The 19,998-nt window shown below is 38.8% G+C and overlaps 1 protein-coding gene across 1 annotated transcript in view; it reads right to left on the bottom strand.

The window, feature by feature from the left end:
- The window catches only part of LOC128645715 (ecto-NOX disulfide-thiol exchanger 2), a 270,444-nt gene that overhangs the window by 55,996 nt on the left and 194,450 nt on the right, over positions 1-19,998 (bottom strand). The window contains exon 11 of the mRNA XM_053698920.1: positions 12,862-13,181. Within this exon, the coding sequence (XP_053554895.1) occupies positions 12,862-13,181 (320 nt within the window). The remainder of the gene's footprint in view (positions 1-12,861; positions 13,182-19,998) is intronic.

The raw sequence follows: 19,998 nt of genomic DNA, 5'->3' as shown, positions 1-19,998 counted from the left end.
TATTATAAAGTGTGCCACATACCACATTGACAGCATTGTCCATATTGTTATAAAACAGAGACTGTTTATTTACCAAGCAAAGGGGTTTACTTTGGTGCTAAGGCTTTCTGCGAGTACTATTTGTCTGACTGGAACCAGAGAAAAGATTCTTCTTTCAGAAGGAGCCAAGCTTGAAGAGCTCTGAAAATTGCACAAAGTTGTAATAGGTTTACAGGCAACCTTGCCTCTAAAAGGAGCCCAAACACTCTGTGCTATCAGAGACCCATCCTGAAAGATTTGTATCTGTGGTGATAACTGACCAAACTGGATGAGCAAAAGAAGCCCCCCACCCCGCAAATAGGCTGGAAATCCAGCCACCAAGACAAAGTCCGTCTTGTGTTGAAATCTAAAAAAATCCTCTAAAACAGAGAATAATCCCTGAACCACTGTTGAAGCATACAAAGATGAAGAGGTTGCATATGTAAACGAGCATACAAAAAGCAACAAAGGGAAACTGGAGGGATTGACGTCTTTGACAGGCTGAAACCAACTTCAGTCATCTTTCATCTGTTTGAGACAATCTTATGGAGACTTAATCTATCTGGAACTCCAGAAAAGTAACTTTTGCCTCAGGAACCAAAGAACTCTTTAGCAAATTGATCCTCCAACCATGCTGACTAAGAAACAACAGAATGAAAGCGAAAAGGAGAAAAGCGGACAAAAAATGCCAAGTACAGTTAATACTCCAATATCCGATCAAAGTAACACATTTATTGAGCACCCTGGGTGAGACTAAAGAGATTTTTGTATGGATATACCATCAGTCCAAAGAACCTGTGCATAAATGTAAAACGCTCACCAAATGTACCTGATTACCTAAAACTGACCGCCAGCTCCAATGGTAAAGGCGCATCAGTATACAATCCGGGTACTCTGAGCGATAATTCAGCAACAGGCAATTTCACTCACCCTCTCCAGTGGCCGGTGTGTAGATAGCAAGCTGGTCCGAATAGCAGACTGTGTAAGCTAAAACGAGCTCCAGGAAAGCAGCGTTCTCTCTTGCTAACACTAGTATTCAGCGATGATCCGATCACATGATGGTGCCACAGCCAATCTTATGGCCGGATAGAAGGACTTGAACTGTCGTCACAGAAATCCTCGGCTTTGTAAACCCAGCTGCAGGATGTATGAACTGGCAGGCACTACTAAGGCAGTACAACGGAGCGGTTCCCCAAATACCGCTTGTAGGTAAACAAAAAATAAAGTCCAGTGAGCCTTAGTAGATCGTGATAAAGTAAAACACAAAACTTTATTAGCACATTATTAAAAAACTGATAAATAGCACAAAGGAGATGGGATATCCTAAGAAACAACCAGAAAAACGTCTGACCGGTTTCAGTTTTAAAAAACCGTAATCATAGACATAAAATTTCTATTCCTGTGACAACCCTATAAACTGACTGACACACTCTAACTCTAATAGGTTAAAACAAACACGAGTTGGTTGGTCTGGACTTAACCCTTAAATAACCTGTTAAGTAGCTGTTCGAAACATATCACATTAGGAAAAAATTAAACACAACCAAATATTAATAAATGTACTCCTCAAAAAAAACACAACAGCAACATATTATAGACTTTAAATGTATATTGCTGTATATAATTAAGGGATACATTTATAAAATGGGGTTAAAAAAGGAAGGTAATTCTGCTAGTAATTCACCTAGCTATTACATTTATCTCTGATTATAAATATAACAATTTACACCCCATTAATAATAATAACTAAATTCTTAAAGCTCACATTTAATGAAATAGGTACACCTTGCTATTTAGCATATACCTTTGGTTGGTTATAAGCATGGCATATAAACTATTATTATTAGTTAATTAGTTATTAAAGCCAACAATACTCACCAATAATAAAGGCAAGATAAGACAAAAAAAGTATATACATATTAAACACGGGCTATCAAAAGAAATATGTGTAGTTACCAAAATAGAATGGAACTAGGTTTAAATGCTCTAAGAACATTTTTCTTAATAAGACACTAGATCACTAAGGATATATATATATATATATATATATCAGTCAGAATTGAATATCAACAACTAGAAAACAATAAATCATTACTTAGATCTCTATAGCTAAATATTGTGTTTACCTCTGCTAATAATTTATTATGTCAAATTCTGTGTTGAAACTTATTGGAACCAGGCTATTCAGCTTGAAGATCCAATAGGTCTCTTGTCTGCATAATATTGAGAGCTTGTCCCCACCCTAGGTGGTCTCTGTATCTGCTCAATTGCTCGCCATCTAAACGTATCCACGTTTTTTTTGGTGGATATCCAGAAAATATCTGGACAGAGCTAAACAAGGACGCTCACCTGAGATATAGGACAAGTGCTCACGGATTCAGGTACCCACTTCTCTAGTAGTTCTGCCTACATATGCCCGTTGGCATTCGGTGCATTCTACTAGGTAAATAACAAACAAACTTTTACAATTCACACATCCTTTAGTGGGAAACTAAGAAACAACAGTCTACTGATGTAAGATTCTGCTAATTGTAAATATGGAGCTAATACCAAGATATTGTCCAGGTAAGTAAACGCAGCAATTCCCTGACCACTGACAACAGACAAAAGAGCCACCAGAACCTTTGTAAACTGTTCTGTAAGTGCCCTCTTTCTTGGGAATATTAAAGAGATTTGAATAAAATCCCATTCCTTGTTCCTGTAGAGGAACAGAAACTATCACACCTATGGATTCCAGATCCAGGACAGAATGAAGAAGAACCTGAGCTTTCAATGGGGTTTTCTGAACGTTTGACAAAAGAAACATTATCTGGGAGGTCTTAACCTGAAAGCTATCCGAAAAAAACCTTCAGAAATTAAATTCAAGAGTCCAAGAACCTGACACATTGCGAAACCAAGCCTCCTGAATGATACTTAACCTGCCCACTACCAAAGAATCTGGATTGGGGGCTGCAACTTCATGTGGACTTGGGAGCAGGAGTGAACTTTTTTGGGCCGCTTAGGCCTGTTCCAATTAGAACTTGGTTTCCAATGCTTAGTTGGGGAGGAATTAGATTTTTGCACCTTATTCTGACAAAAGAAACGAAAACTATTAGAAGCTTTAAATTTACTCCTAGTTTTCTTATCTTGGGCAAGAAAAACTCCCTTACCATCAGTAACAGTGGACATAAAAGAATCTAAATCTGCCCCATCAATTTCTTTCCGTGAAAAGAAATATTCAAGGAGTCTAGTCTAGAAATTGCATCAGCATACCATGATTTTAACCATAAGGGTCACCTAGAAAGGGCAGGCAAAGACATGCTTTTAGCATTAATCCTAATGATATCCAAGATAGCATCTCCAATACAGAAATAAGCACATTTAAATAAACCTAAAAGGCTAAGAAAATCTTCACTGTCAGTATCCTCATTAATCTAATCAGAAAGACTATCCAACCAAATAGAAGCAGCAGCATCATCAGCAATAGCTGGTCTGAAAAGATAACCTGCCTGCAAATAAGCCCTTCTATGAAATGATTCAAGTTTCCTTTTCAAAGGGTCTTTAAAAGACATGTTATCCTCTAGAGGGATAGTAGTACGCTTAGCCAAAGTAGAAATGGCAACATCTATCTCATGGAGTTTTTCTCAAAGCTCAATATTAAAAGCAGGAATAGGAATCCTTAGCAGGTTTATAAAGCAAGCTAAACTACCTTAATAATCAGAAAGGCCCCTGATCATGAGGAAAAAAAACCCCTCAGAAGCCTCATTAGCCTCATGAAACAGGAATATTGCTACTATTAGGCATATCTTGTACTGACCTTTTACGTTTTTACTTGAAGGCAGAATGGTTGCCAACACTTCAGACACTGTAGCTTTAACAAATTCTTTAATGCCAGGAGCCATTTAAACCAGACCTTCCTGTAATGAACAAAACCTAGGAGCAATACTACCTTTGGTAGCAAGTACAGCATTAGATTGGTTCGAAAGCAACAAAACATTAAGGCAGAATTAACATAAGTATAAAGGAAACTTCGGCCTGCTTACAATAAACACACAGTTTCCAGTAGATAGCCAATCCAGTGCTGTACTCATGACAGAGGATCTGAGTATGTGGAGTATAGCGATGATCCAACAGGAGGCGGCTAGGGACTGGTCCCCGCAGCACCTGTGGCAGGCCTGTGACTAACCCCCATTGGGTGTAATTGTGCCACTGCCCTCTGTCCAAACACTAGCGCTCTCAGGGGAAAATGAGCCTCAAATCAGTCTGGAGGATCCCTCTAACAGAAGAGCATCTGGAACACTTCCTTTCTTCACCTTCCTCCTGCGGAAGCAAAGATAAGACAAGACTGATTTACCAATGAGGTTTTATGAGTTTTGGGAATCTTTGCCTCCTTCTAGTGACTAAGAGTGAAATTCCAAGAAGTAATGGCTCAACACCTTTATGAAAGAAACATTGAATCTATTATACATATTTTTTTCCCTGAAAATCTTATACAGTTTCTAATTGAAGTTAAAGAATTCCTGTTGACGCAACTATTTTGTGCTTTAGGGGGATTATTATCTGCAGACATGCAGTATGATGGAAAATTAATGCATCTTTCCCCTTCAGGCATAAGTTATATGGTCGTTTCATAGATTTAATATTAATATGGCATCGAAGATCATACAGTAGAGCAATTTATGTAATATTTGAATAATAATGATTAAAATTCAACATTTACATATAAAGGTTGATAATTTCATCATAGGCTACTTAGATGTAAAGTTGAAAGGGACAGTAAAGTCAAAATTAAACTTAAATGGACTGAATAGAGTATGGCATTTTAAAACAACTTTCCAATTTACATCTGTTATCAATTTTGCTTACTCTCATGGTATCCTTTATTAAAAGATTGATCCTATGTGAGCTCATGAGTGCACACGTGTGTATCCATCTGGCAGCAGTATTTGCCACATTGTTTATAGCAATGTTATAAAAAGACTGGTAAAGACACGTGCTTTACTTTTAACAAAAGATAAAGAAAACTTGATAATAGAAGTAAATTGGAAAGTTGTTTAAAATAACATGCTCTATCTGAATCATGAAAGTTTAATATATTTTCATTAGGTGTATTTACACACAGAAGTACCGATCATATATTTTATCACATAAGTTTTGCAAATGATAATATGTATGTGTTATGACCTGCCTCCTTAAAAAACAAAATGTATGCTTACCTGATAAATTTCTTTCTTTCCGGATATGGAGGGTCCATGACGTCATTCAATTATTAGTGGGAATATCACTCCTGGCCAGCAGGAGGAGGCAAAGTGCACCACAGCAAAGCTGTTAAATGTCACTCCCCTACCCATAATCCCCAGTCATTCGACCAAAGGGAAATGGAAAAAGGAATAACACAAAGGTGTAGAGGTGCCTGAGGTTTAGTAAAAAAGAACTGTCTAAATTAAGGGTGGGGTCGTGAACTCTCCATATCCGGAAAGAAAGAAATTTATCAGGTAAGCATAAATTTTGTTTTCTTTCCTAAGATATGGAGAGTCCACAACGTCATTCAATTACTAGTGGGAACCAAAACCCAAGCTAGAGGACACGGAATAAACAGGGAGGGAGAACAAGACAGGCAGACCTAAACAGAAGGCACCACAGTTTGAAGAACCTTTCTCCCAAAAGAAGCCTCAGTCGATGCAAAAGTATAAAAATTTGGAAAAAGTACGCAGAGAGGACCAAGTTGCCGCCTTGCAAATCTGTTCCACAGAAGCTTAATTTTTAAAAGCCCAAGAAGAAGAGACAGCCCTTGTAGAATGAGCTGTTATTCTCTCAGAAGGCTGCTGTCCAGCAGTCTCATAAGCAAAACGAATCATACTTCTCAACCATAGGGAAAGAGAAGTAGCAGTAGCCTTCTGACCATTACGCTTTCCAGAGAAACAAACAAACAGAGCAGAGGATTGGCGAAAATCCTTAGTAGCCTGTAGGTAGAATTTAAGAGCATGCACAACATCCAAGTTGTGCAAAAGATGTTCCTTATGGGAAGAAGGATTAGGACAGAGAGAAGAAACAACAATTTCCTGATTAATATTTCTATCCGAAACCACATTAGGGAGAAACCCCAATTTAGTATGCAGGACCGCCTTATCCGCATGAAAGATAAGGTAAGGTGAATTATACTGTAAAGCCAAGAGTTCCGAAACTCTCAGAGCAGAAGAAATAGCAATAAGTAACAAAACTTTCCAAGATAACTTAATATCTAAAGAATGCATAGGGTCAAACGGAGCCTGCTGCAAAACCTTAAGAACAAGGTTAAGGCTCCAAGGAGGAGCAACAGGGTTAAACACAGGTCTGATTTTGACCAGAGCCTGACAAAAAGATCTGGCACATCTGCCAGACGCTTATGTAAAAGAATAGATAATGCTGAAATCTGACCCTTCAGAGAATTGGTGAACAACCATTTCTCCAGAGAAAAGACAGAATTCTAGGAATTTCATTCACACCAACAAAGGTATTTACACCATACCCTATGGTAAATTTTCTGAGTGACAGGCTTGCGAGCCTGAATTATGGTCTCAATGACTGACTCAGAACCCATGCTTAGTCAGGACTAAGCGTTCAATCTCCAAGCAGTCAGCTTCAGAGAAACGAGATTTGGATGGGGGAATGGACCCTGAGTTAGAAGGTCCTTCCTCAGAGGTAACTTCCAAGGTGGAAGAGATGACATCTTCACCAGGTCTGCAAACCAGATCCTGCAAGGCCAAGCAGGAGCTATTAGAATTACTGATGCTCTCTCCTGTTTGCTCTCCTTCCACGAGTCATTGCTTGTATCAAACGGAGGAAATAGGAATGCCAGACCTAAAACCCAAGGAACTGCCAGAGCATCTTAAGAACTGCCTGCAGATCTCTTGACCTTGAACCATACCTTGAAAGTTTGGCGTTCTAACGAGACGCCATAAGATCCAACTCTGGCACCCCCCACTTGAGGGTTAACCTGGAGAACACCTCCGGATGGACAGCCCACTCCCCAGGATGAAAAGTCTGTCTGCTCAGAAAATATGCCTCCCAGTTGTCCACTCCTGGAATGTGGATGGCAGATAGACAACAATTGTGAGCTAACGCCCACTAAATAATCCGTGCCACCTCCTTCATGGCTAAGGAACTCTGAGTTCCTCCCTGGTGGTTGATGTAAGCCACTGAGGTGATGTTTTCCGATTGGAACCTGATAAACCGGGCTAAAGATAACTGGGGCCAAGCTAACAGAGTATTGTAAATCGCTCTCAACTCCAAGATGTTGATGGGGAGAGCAGACTCCTCCCGAGTCCATAGACCCTGAGCCTTTAATGATTCCTAGACTGCTCCCTAGCCTAGCAGGCTGGCGTCTGTGGTGACGATCACCCAGGAAGGTCTCCGGAAGCATGTGCCCTGAGACAGATGCTCCTGAGAAAACCAACACGGGAGAGAGAGTCTCTTGTCAACTGGTCCAGATCTATCCTCTGAGACCGATCTGCATGGTCTCCGTTCCATTGAATTGAGCAAAAGGAATGATGTCCATGGAAGCGACCATCAGACCAATTACCTGCATACATTGAGCCACTGATAGCGGAACAGTAGACCGAAGAGGGAGGCAAGGAGAGAGAATTTTGGATTTTCTGACCCCTGTCAGAAAATTTTTCATAAATAGGGAATCTATTATGGTCCCTAAGAAAACCACCCTTGTAGCTGGAACAAGGGAACTCTTTTCCAGATTCACTTTCCAGCTGTGGGAACGTAGAAAAGACAACAAGATCTCTGTATGAGAGTTTGTTTGTTGAAAAGATGGTGCCTGAACTAATATGTCATCCAGGTAGGGAGCCACAGCAATTCCCAAAGATCTGATCACTGCCAAGAGAGCCCCCTGAACCTTCAAGAAGATTCTGGGAGCTGTGGCAAGGCCAAACTGAAGAGCCACAAACTGAAAATGTTTGTCTAGAAAGGCGAATTCTCAGGAACTTGTGATGATCCCTGTGGATGTGAACATGAAGTTACGAACCCTTCAGGTCTATGGTGGTCATGAACTGACCCTCTTGAACCAAAGAAAGAATGGAACAAATGGTTTCAATTTTGAAGGATGGTACCCTGAGAAACTTGCTGCGGCACTTTAGATCTAAAATAGGTAAAAAAGTCCCCTCTTTTTTTAAGAGCCACAAACAGATTTGAATAGAATCCTATTACAGGGACTGGAAAAATCAAAAAGATTCTTAACGCATCTGATAATCTTGAAAGGTGGAATCTGCCCCTGGGAAGGCGAGATTTGAATTCTATTTTGTAACCCTGAGGACAAGGGTCTGGAACATCTTGTATCCACGCTTGACAAAACAGGGAAAGTCTGCTCCCCACTTGATCCGATTCCAGACCGGGGACAGACCCTTCATGCTGACTTAGATTGCTTCTTCTTGTTCCAAGAATGATTGGGTTTCCAAGAAGACATGGATTGCTCCTGCTTGGAAGAGGAAGACCTTTGAAGTTACGAAAGGAAAATTACTTTGGGGTCCTTTAGGTCTATTTTTCTTATCTTGTGGGAGAAAAGACCCTTTTCCACTTATAATATCAGAAATTATTTCTGCCAGGCCAGGTCCAAACAAGGTCTTATCCTTGTAAGGAAGCGCCAGAATCTTGGACTTGGAGGCAACATCAGCTGACCAAGATTGCGGGCTAGGACAGTGAAGCTAGACATCTTGGCTCCCAGTCTAATAACTTGCATGTTAGCATCAGAAATAAAGGAATTGGCTAGTTTGAGAGCCTTAATCCAATCTTGGATTTCCTCCAACAGAGTTTCTTCTAAGATTGAATCAGACAAGGCATCGCACCAATAAGATTCCACTACTGTGACAATACAAGCTGCAGGTTGCTATTGAAGACCCTGATGTACATACATCTTTTTCAAATAAGCTTCCAGCTTCTTATCCATGGGTTCTTTAAAGAAGCAGCTATCCTATATAGGGATCGTAGTTCCAGAGTAGAAATAGCCCCTTCTACTTTAGGCACCGTGCGCCATGAATCTTTAATGGAGTCAGCAACAGGAAACATCTTTTTAAAGACAGGAGACGGGTAAAAGGTATCCCTGACTTCTCTCATTCCTGTGAAATAATCTCTGTCACACGATCTGGAACAGGAAACACTTCCACAGAGGAAGGAACATCATAGTATCTATTAAGTTTACTAGACTTTTTAGGGTTGACAACAACAGAAGAATCAGAATAGTCCAAAGTAGCCAATACCTTCTTTAACAATACACAAAGGTGTTCAAGCTTAAATCTAAAGTTTACTTCTTCAGAATCAGGTAAAGGAACTATACTGTCTGAATCTGAGATTTCACCCTCAGAGGCTACCGACATATCATCCTCATCAGACTTATGAGGGAGGGCAACCAGCGTAGCAGTAGGAGGAACAGAAGCCTTACTATCCGAATGTTTAATTTTCCTCTTGCGTTTTCCCAGTATAGGAAAAGCAGATAGTGCTGCAGATACCGCAGAAGATACCTGAGCCTCAAAATCTGCAGGCAAATAAACTCCTCCAGGAGGCTGAGGGGAACTGCAGGGCACTGTTTGTGACTTTTCAAAGTTCTATCTAAACATGAGGAACCTAGGCCTCAAGACACAACAAACATTTGTCCATAGGAACAGACTCCTGCTCCATGTTTGTTTGTTTTTTTAAATACTGTCACTTTAAATTTTAAACGTACACCGAGCGCAATTGCGCTTAAAACAAAACAAAACAACCCCCCAAAGAAGGCTCTCTACACCTCAGCAAACTGAGGTGCCCTACTTGCCCACCGGAAAAGCAAACAGCTTGTCAAAGTAACCCTGCCGATGCCGCTCTGAAAGTGGAAGAGTCATGTAACCAGCTTTTGTAAACACTGTGCAACAAGAGAAAGCGCGTGTTACAAAGCCGGCAAAAGCTTAAATGACTTCCTCTGCAATCAGTGCCGTTCTTAAAGGAACAGTCTACAATAGAATTGTTATTGTTTTAAAAGATCGATAATCTCTTTATTACCCATTCCCCAGTTTTGCATAACCAACACTGTTATATTAATATACTTTTTACCTCTGTGATTACCTTGTATCTAAGAACCTTCTTCCAGCCCCCTGATCACATGACTGTGACTGTTAATTATCTATTGTCTTAAATTTAGCATTGTTTTGTGCTAAATCTTAAATAACCCCCTGTGCCTGAACACAGTGTTATCTATATGGCCCACGTGTACTTTCTGTCTCTTTGTGTTGAAAAGAGATTTAAAAAGCATGTGATAAGAGGCAGCCCTCAAAGGCTTAGAAATTAGCATATGAGTCTGCCTAGGTTTAGTTTCAACTAAGAATACAAAGAGAAAAAAGCAAATTTGATGATAAAAGTAAATTGGAAAGTTGATTAAAATTGCAAGTCCTATCTGAATGATGAAAGTTTAATTTTGACTAGACTGTCCCTTTAAAGCCATACTGAATCACAAATACACACAAAATAAAAACCCTCTGCTCCTAAAAATTCCCTTAACGGCCCCTTAGAACAACCAGTCGAAAATCAAATAAACACTGAGCCACAGATAATAAGGTTAACCCTTTCCTATCCACAAAGGAGGATTAACCCTTAAATCTCCACATACATTTCCTGTGCCTTACTAAGGGTTTAACATATCCCATTAAAATTAAGCAGCAAAAACCTTTTGATTGCAAGTCTCCAGACCTAGAAGACAAAAGCACTTACCTGCACATCCAGCTTTCCAGCAGGTAGACAGCTTAAAAGGCGTGAAAGGACACATACTCCCTACAGAGACATGTAGAAAAAGAAAGAACAGAGTAACCAACTCTCGCTTTCTATACCAAGGACAGCAAACATGTCAGAAAATCAAGCAATGACTACCTCACAACTTTCTAACTGCTTAAAAGCCACCACTACTCTATTGAAGAGATTAATGTGGACACAGCTAAACCCAAAAACTTGCTTGTAGTTCAAATTCTTCAGACACCAAACTTCACCTCCATCATTGACAGAGGCAAAGAGAATGACTGGGGATTATGGGTAGGGGAGTGACATTTAACAGCTTTGCTGTGGTGCTCTTTGCCTCCTCCTGTTGGCCAGGAGTGATATTCCCACTAGTACTTGAATGACGTTGTGGACTCTCCATATCTTAGGAAAGAAAACTATTTAAGGAACATCTTTGTATGTTAAATTAAATTATACCCAAAACTAAGCATTTTCGTCAACATGGGATCAGGATTGATAACACATTAAGAAAACTCGAAGAGAAGGAGATAGAGATTGGTTAGGTTATTAAATAGGGACTTTTTTGGCTCTTTACTAGATACTAGACTACCAAAAGGAATTAATCTAAGTTATTATTTTCAATTCTTTGTTGATAATAGGTCCTAGATAACGCTTTACTCCTTTCTATATGGGGCTGAATGTACAGTTAGTATATTTTGTGTACATTCAAAGTATTTACTTTAATGCATCCTCATTTAGTGTGCAATGTAACATGTTGTTATATGTTTTATTTTTTATTAATTTACTATTTATTTATATATATTTTTTTTATTAAATGATTTTTGTTGTTGTTTTGAACATAATTTAGCTGGCAATTATTTTAAGAACCTTCATTTCAATAGAGCATTAAAATCTTAATATGAATCATAATTTTCAAGCTATATTGTGGAGATACAAAGATTTATGGGCTTGTTATGTCTACATTTGTTTGTATCTCGTATGTTTAGTGAGTGCTTAAGGGTTAATATTTGCCCTGATAGTTTACTACTTTTGTAATTGCAGAATCCTATTGGCCTCCATATATACTTGCTGAACCCATATATCAGATCTCTGAGAAAGCGCACTAGCTCATGCATGAAATGTGTAAGATCTATTGAGCTGTAACCATTATGCAGTAACCAATGTATTTGGATTACACAGATTAAACTTTTGACTTGACTTTAACCTACAGAGACTGGAACTTTAGTTATTTTGTTTGTTTACTTTGCCATTTGGGAGTACTACATTGACAACATTTCAGTCCCCCTGATATATACTACCAGTAGGAGTGGAGCAGATCACATAATAGCACCAACAAGCTTCTTCGGCTTTGGAAGTTTTTGTTAGTACTGCCCAGCTCAAACGGTTGGCAGTGGCACTTGACTCAATGGGGAACACCAGTGACTGAGTGAGACTGAGGACCAGAAATGGTGAGGGGGGCTCTACCGCCCATGGAAGAAACCTGTCACTGTCATTATCAGTAACAGCAAACATCAGAACTGCAGGCTACAAACCCTGGCTCCGTTGTGTTTGGTATACCACTAGGCTGCATTTACAGCATCTACAGTATTCCACCATCATAAGGTACTGTGTTATGCTTTTTATAGTAATTTGCAAAACAGAAGTTTGTAAACATACATGACTATATATCCACACAAGGTTTTTGTAGTTAGTGACTATTATACCATTACCTTTGGAAAACTTCAGTGATAGCTGGATATTTGCAACACTGTCTATTTGACAATTTATGAATACACTAGTTTACATTTCTAGTATTTTCCTCTATAGACTGAATATCCTACTTAAACCATGATTTGATACTGTAAAATAACTGCATGTATTTTGTACTGTGTTCCTTACTGTAACTTTACTTTTAAAATGACAGGTTAATGCAATAACAAAATTCTCTGAATTTTGTTGAAGTTAAGTACGTAAAGTCTTACTCAGGAGCTCAAATTCTTTGCTGCTCTGGTGAACAGCACCAACATATGTTTAGCCCTTTTTGCAAAGTAAAGTTACAGTTAACAATAAAAAAGTTCTAATGGATTAGTTAATTGTATTATTGCACTAGTATACCTCTCTGAAACTATTTATCATACTAACTTGATGAGTTTCCTGCTGATTGCACTCCTGAGGTTCTTTCCCCCTTTGTAAGGACTCATGCAGACCATTTTCCTCTGCAAGTGACTCTTGGGGGCTTATCTCCTCCTCCAAAGAGATGTGTGGATTGTTACTCTCTTTCAGCGATTCAAGTAGAATCTTTCCATCATCTATATGCTCACAACAGCCGTTTCCCTGTGACAGAGATTCTTGGAGATTGCTTCCTTTTTGTAGGCCGCTTACAAACTCTTTCAGCTGGTTGAGTTCAATTCGACAGACATCCAACTGACGGGCCAAATTGTCATTCTCCTCTCTTAGCCAATCTACAGATAAAATATGTCACGTTTAGAGTATGACAGGAAGAGGAAGCTGGTGAAAAACTGCTGCTGACAACTTTAGAACAGTAACATTAAAGGAATTAGAAAGTCAGAATTAGAATTTAATGCTTCAGACAGCAAATTTCCCATTTACTTCTATTATCTAATTTGCTTTGTTCTCATTGTAATAATATTTCTGATTTTAATCAATTATAAACAGAGAAGACCCCTTCTTTATTCTTTAAAGCAGATAATGTAGGTACTATGTACCAACGGTCAAATCAATATAACACTTGTGATATACCAATAAAACAATTAGGCAAGTTCTCTTTGGTATTGGTGGTTAACAATTACATATCATTTGTTTAAACTAATTTTAAGTTATAAAACTGGTCTTAGAGTCAAATATTTTTTTAATTTAGAACATACCCACTTGCAGATTCAACAACATAACGATTAAATTACTGATATTATTTTGTTTCTATTAATCATACTACCTAGTTGCTCTAAAACACCACGACTTGCATTTGATAAAACATCTTGTATATGGATTCCCATTATTAAAGGGACATTAAACTGCTGTGTAAACTGCTGTGTAAAACTACAGTAGCTAGTTGGTAAAGCTCAGCCATCTTGGAACACACATATTTTTGCATCCTGTGACTTGATTTATGAGGTCACATAACCCTGAAGGACATAGTACTTGCTTTCTTTATTTGAAAACCAAGAATGTAGCCCATTTTAGGTTCAGCACCCTGGATAGCGTTCGCTTATTGGTGGCTACATTTAGTGGTCCTTTAAAGCAGGGCTCACCAAATCCAAAATTATATACAAAAACAATTTATACTTACCTGATAAATTAATTTCTTTCATGATGGTGAGAGTTCACAATCCGTTATTGGAATTACTTCTCACCCATCAGGCATTGTGATATGAGGAGATTGGGGTTAAATTACCTAATGCGTCTATGATATGGGGATGTTTTTGAGGTAAAAACAAGAGAACTGAGAGACATTCACTGAGACAGAACAAAAGCTAGAAAAACGTCTGTGCTTGTCCACAAGCAGTGGACTCAGGGTGCAGTCTCTTTTTGCACATCATGCCTTTTCACAGAAAAAAAATATCCTGTAGTATATCAGTCTGATCCTGCCCAATGACAGTCCAGCGCCGAAATACCAGGCAATTCTTCTCTGAACAAGACAAAACAACAAACCCCAGACATACGTTTTCGGCCTCCCATGGGCCTCGTCAGTGAGGTGCAGTTGCATATCTCTAGGGCATATGTGCAAGGAGTCCATATCTGGTTTCCCTCTTTCACTTTTAGGGAGACCTAAGAGTACTTTACATAAAAACAAGAGAACTGAGAGACGCACTCACTGAGACAGAACAAAAGCTAGAAAAACTTCCGTGCTTGTCCACAAGGCCAGTGCCACTCAGGGTGCAGTCTCTTTTTGCACATTATGCCTTTTCACAGAGAAAAAAACATAATTTATGTAAGAACTTACCTGATAAATTCATTTCTTTCATATTAACAAGAGTCCATGAGCTAGTGACGTATGGGATATACATTCCTACCAGGAGGGGCAAAGTTTCCCAAACCTTAAAATGCCTATAAATACACCCCTCACCACACCCACAAATCAGTTTAACGAATAGCCAAGAAGTGGGGTGATAAGAAAAAAAGTGCGAAGCATATAAAATAAGGAATTGGAATAATTGTGCTTTATACAAAAAAATCATAACCACCACAAAAAAGGGTGGGCCTCATGGACTCTTGTTAATATGAAAGAAATGAATTTATCAGGTAAGTTCTTACATAAATTATGTTTTCTTTCATGTAATTAACAAGAGTCCATGAGCTAGTGACGTATGGGATAATGACTACCCAAGATGTGGATCTTTCCACACAAGAGTCACTAGAGAGGGAGGGATAAAATAAAGACAGCCAATTCCTGCTGAAAATAATCCACACCCAAAATAAAGTTTAACAAAAAACATAAGCAGAAGATTCAAACTGAAACCGCTGCCTGAAGAACTTTTCTACCAAAAACTGCTTCAGAAGAAGAAAATACATCAAAATGGTAGAATTTAGTAAAAGTATGCAAAGAGGACCAAGTTGCTGCTTTGCCAGATCTGGTCAACCGAAGGCTTCATTCCTAAGACGCCCAGGAAGTAGATACTGACCTAGTAGAATGAGCTGTAATTCTCTGAGGCGGAATTTTACCCGACTCAACATAGGCAAGATGAATTAAAGATTTCAAAACCAAGATGCAAAAGAAATGGCAGAAGCTTTCTGGCCTTTCCCTAGAACCCGAAAAGATAACAAATAGACTAGAAGTCTTACAGAAAGATTTCGTAGCTTCAACATAATATTTCAAAGCTCTAACAACATCCAAAGGAATGCAACGATTTCTCCTTAGAATTCTTAGGATTAGACATAATGAAGGAACCACAATATCTCTACCAATGTTGTTGGAATTCACAACTTTAGGTAAAAATTCAAAAGAAGTTCGCAAACACCGCCTTATCCTGATGAAGAATCAGAAAAGGAGACTCACAAGAAAGAGCAGATAATTCAGAAACTCTTCTGGCAGAAGAGATGGCCAAAAGGAACAAAACTTTCCAAGGAAAGTAATTTAATATCCAATGAATGCATTAGGTCAAATGGAGGAGCTTGAAGAGCCCCCAGACCAAATTCAAACTCCAAGGAGGAGAAAATTGACTTAATGACAGGCTTTATTACGAACCAAAGCTTGTACAAAACAATGAATATCAGGAAGAATAGCAATCTTTCTGTGAAAAAGAACAGAAAGAGCAGAGATTTGACCTTTCAAGGAACTTGCGGACAAACCTTATCATAAACCATCCTGAAAGAAATTGTAATATTCTCGGTATTCTAAAAGGAATGCCAAGAAAACTGATGAGAAAGACACCAAGAAATATAAGTCTTCCAGACTCTAAATATATCTCTCTGGATACAGATTTACGAGCCTGTAACATAGTATTAATCACTGAGTCAGAAAACCTCTTTGACCAAGAATCAAGCGTTCAATCTCCATACCTTTAAATTTAAGGATTTCAGATCCTGATCGGAAAAAAGGACCTTGAGACAAAAAGGTCTGGTCTTAACGGAAGAGTCCACGGTTGGCAAGAGGCCATCCGACAGGATCCGCATACCAAAACCTGTGAGGCCATGCCGGAGCTACCAGCAGAACAAACGAGCATTCCTTCAGAATCTTGGAGATTACTCTTGGAAGAAGAACTAGAGGGCGGAAAGATATAGGCAGGATGATACTTCCAAGGAAGTGAAAATGCATCCACTGCCTCCGCCTGAGGATCCCGGGATCTGGACAGATACCTGGGAAGTTTCTTGTTTAGATGAGAAGGCCATCAGATTTATTTCTGAAGTTCCCACATTTGAACAATCTGAAGAAATACCTCTGGGTGAAGAGACCATTCGCCCGGATGCAACGTTTGGCGACTGAGATAATCCGCTTTCCAATTGGTCCATACCTGGGATAAAAACCGCAGAGATTAGACAGGGAGCTGGATTCCGCCCAAACCAAAATTCGAGATACTTCTTTCATAGCCAGAGGACTGTGAGTCCCTCCTTGATGATTGATGTATGCCACAGTTGTGACATTGTCTTATCTGAAAACAATGAACAACTCTCTCTTCGAAGAGGCCAAGACTGAAGAGCTCTGAAAATTGCACGGAGTTCCAAAATATTGATCGGAAATCTCACCTCCTGAGATTCCCACAACCCCTTGTGCCGTTCAGATACCCCACACAGCTCCCCAACCTGTAAGACTTGTATTGTTGAGGATTATAGCCAGGTCGGAAGAACAAAGAAGCCCCCTGAACTAAACGATGAGTGATCTGTACCACCATGTCAGATGAGTTCGTAAAATCGGTTTTAAAAGATATTAATTGAGATATCTTTGAGTAATCCCAGCACCATTGGTTCAGCATACAGAGCTGAAGAGGTCCGCATGGTGAAAACGAGCAAGGAGATCGCATCTGATGCGGCAGTCCTAAGGACCCAACATTTCCATGCAATAAGGCTACCAAAGGGAATGATTGTGACTGAAGGTTTTGACAAGCTAATTATCAATGTTAAACTTTCTCTTGTCTGACAAGGGACAGAGTCATAGATACTGAATTTATCTAGAAACCTAAAAAGGTTACCCTTGTCTGAGGAATCAATGAACTGATTGGTAAATTGATCCTCCAACCATGAACTTGAAGAAACAACACAAGTCGATTCGTATGAGATTCTTCGAAAATGAGAAGACTGAGCAAGTACCAAGATATCGTCCAAATAAGGAAATACCAAAACCCTATTCTCTGATTACAGAAAGAAGGGCACCGAGAACCTTTGAAAAAAATTCTTGGAACTGAGGCTAGGCCAAACAGTAGAGCCACAAAACTGGTAATGCTTGTCTAAAAAGAGAATCTCAGACACTAAAAGTGATCTGGATGAATCGGAATATGCAGATACACATCCTGTAAATCTATTGTAGACATATAATGCCCTTGCTAAACAAAAGGCAGGATAGTCCTACAGTAACCATCTTGAATGTTGGTATCCTAACATAACGATTCAATAATGATAGATCCAGAAACTTGGTCTGAAGGAATTGACCTTCTTTGGTACAATGAAGAGATAAAATAAAACCCCAGCCCCTGTTCCAGAACTGGAACTGGCATAAAATACTCCAGCCAACTCTAGATCTGAAACACATTTCAGAAATGCTGAGCCTTGCTGTGTCAACTGGGACACGGGAAAGAAAAGAATCTCTTAGCAGGAGGCCTTAACTTGAAGCCAATTCTGTACCTTTCTGAAACAATGTTTTCTGAAACCAGAGATTTAAGAACGGGAATTGATCCAAATTTCTTTGAAGAAAACGTAATCTGCCCCATACCAGCTGAGCTGGAATAAGGGCCCGCACCTTCATAGATACTTAGGAGCTGGCTATAGGTTTCTATAAGGCTTGGATTATATTCAAACTGGGAAATAGTTTCCAAACTGATACCGCTCCTGAGGATGAAGATCAGGCTTTTGTTCTTGTTGTGAGGAAGGTACGAAATGATTATTTACCCTGGAAAGAAAGGGAAAGCAAAGTTGACTTAGAAGGACATGTCAGCATTCCAAGTTTAATCCAAAAAGCTTTTCTAGCTAAAATAGCTAGAGACTATATCCTGAATCAACTCTAATGATATCAAAAGATGGTATCGACCAATAAAATTATTAGCATGTTATAGAATAATAATAATGCTTAAAATTATGATCTTTACTTGTTGCTTCTAAAGCTTCTAACCAAAAAGTTGAAGCTGCAGCAACATCCGCTAAAAATATAGCAGGTCTAAGAAGATTACCCTGAACATAAGTAAGCTTTTCTTAGAAAAGATTCAATTTTCCTATCTAAAGGTATCCTTAAATGAAGTACTAATCTGGCCATAGGAATAGTAGTACATTAGCAGGAGTAGAGGACAGCCCCATAAACCTTAGGGGATTTTTGTCCCAAAAAACTCTAATCTGTCAGATGCACAGGATATAATTTGCTTAAACGTCTAGAAGGAGTAAATAAATTACCCAAATTATTCCATACCCTGGAAATTACTTCAGAAATAGCATCAGGGAGATAAAACACTTCTGGAATAACTACAGGAGATTTAAAAACCTTATTTAAACGTTTTACATTTAGTATCAAGAGGACCAGAATCCTCTATTTCTAATGCAAATAACACTTCTTTAAGATAAAGAACGAATAAATTCCATCTTGAACAAGATACAAAGATTTATCAGCATCAACCTCTGAGGACAGAAACCTCTGAACCAGAAGAACCATTATCAGTATCAGAAATGATGATGTTCATTTAAAAATTCATCTGAAAAAAAGAGAAGTTTTAAAAGACTTTTATGTATACTAGAAGGAGAAATAACAGACAATAGCCTTCTTAATGGATTTAAAAAATAAAATCTCTTATGTTATCAGGAACACTCTGAAAATTAGATGTTGACGGACAGCAACAGGTAATGTAACAGTACTAAAGGAATTTTTATCTGCATTAATAAGTTTGGTCATGACATGCATTACCAAAATAACAGCTGGAGAAAACAGATACCAAAAGTTTATAGCAGACTTAGCTTGGTAGCTCCAGCACTGTGCAGGTTGATGTTTCCTGTAGTATCTTCTGACCTCAGTTTGCAAACGTGGAACATCTTGCAATATGTAAAAGAAAAAAAACAACATATAAGCAAAATTGATCAAATTCCTTAAAATGACAGTTTCAGGAATGGGAAAAAAAATGCCAGTGAACAAGCTTCTAGCAACCAAAGCCAATAAATAATGAGACCGTTAAAATAATGTGGATACAAAAATGACGCCCATATTTTTTAGCGGCCCAAAAAAGACGCCCACATTATTTGTGGCGCCTAAATGCTTTTTGGCGCGCAAAAATGACGCCGACTATCCGGAACTGCCGATCATCTTTGACGCAAAATAACGTCAAAAAATGACGCCAACATTCCGGCGACACGTATGACGCCGGAAACGGAAAAGAATTTTTGCGCCAAAAAAGTCCGCTGCGCCAAGAATGACGCAATAAAATGAAGCATTTCAGCCCCCGCGAGCCTAACAGCCCACAGGGAAAAAAGGTCAAATTTTTTGAGGTAAGAAAAAATATGATAATTCAATGCATTAATCCCAAATATGAAACTGACTGTCTGGAAATAAGGAAAGTTGAACATTCTGAGTCAAGGCAAATAAATGTTTGAATACATATATTTAGAACTTTATAAATAAAGTGCCCAACCATA

Source organism: Bombina bombina, chromosome 1 (assembly GCF_027579735.1).
Source record: "Bombina bombina isolate aBomBom1 chromosome 1, aBomBom1.pri, whole genome shotgun sequence".
Lineage (NCBI taxonomy): Eukaryota > Metazoa > Chordata > Amphibia > Anura > Bombinatoridae > Bombina > Bombina bombina.
The sequence above is the reverse complement of the archived record's forward strand: the minus strand, read 5'-3'. Positions and strand labels throughout refer to the sequence as shown.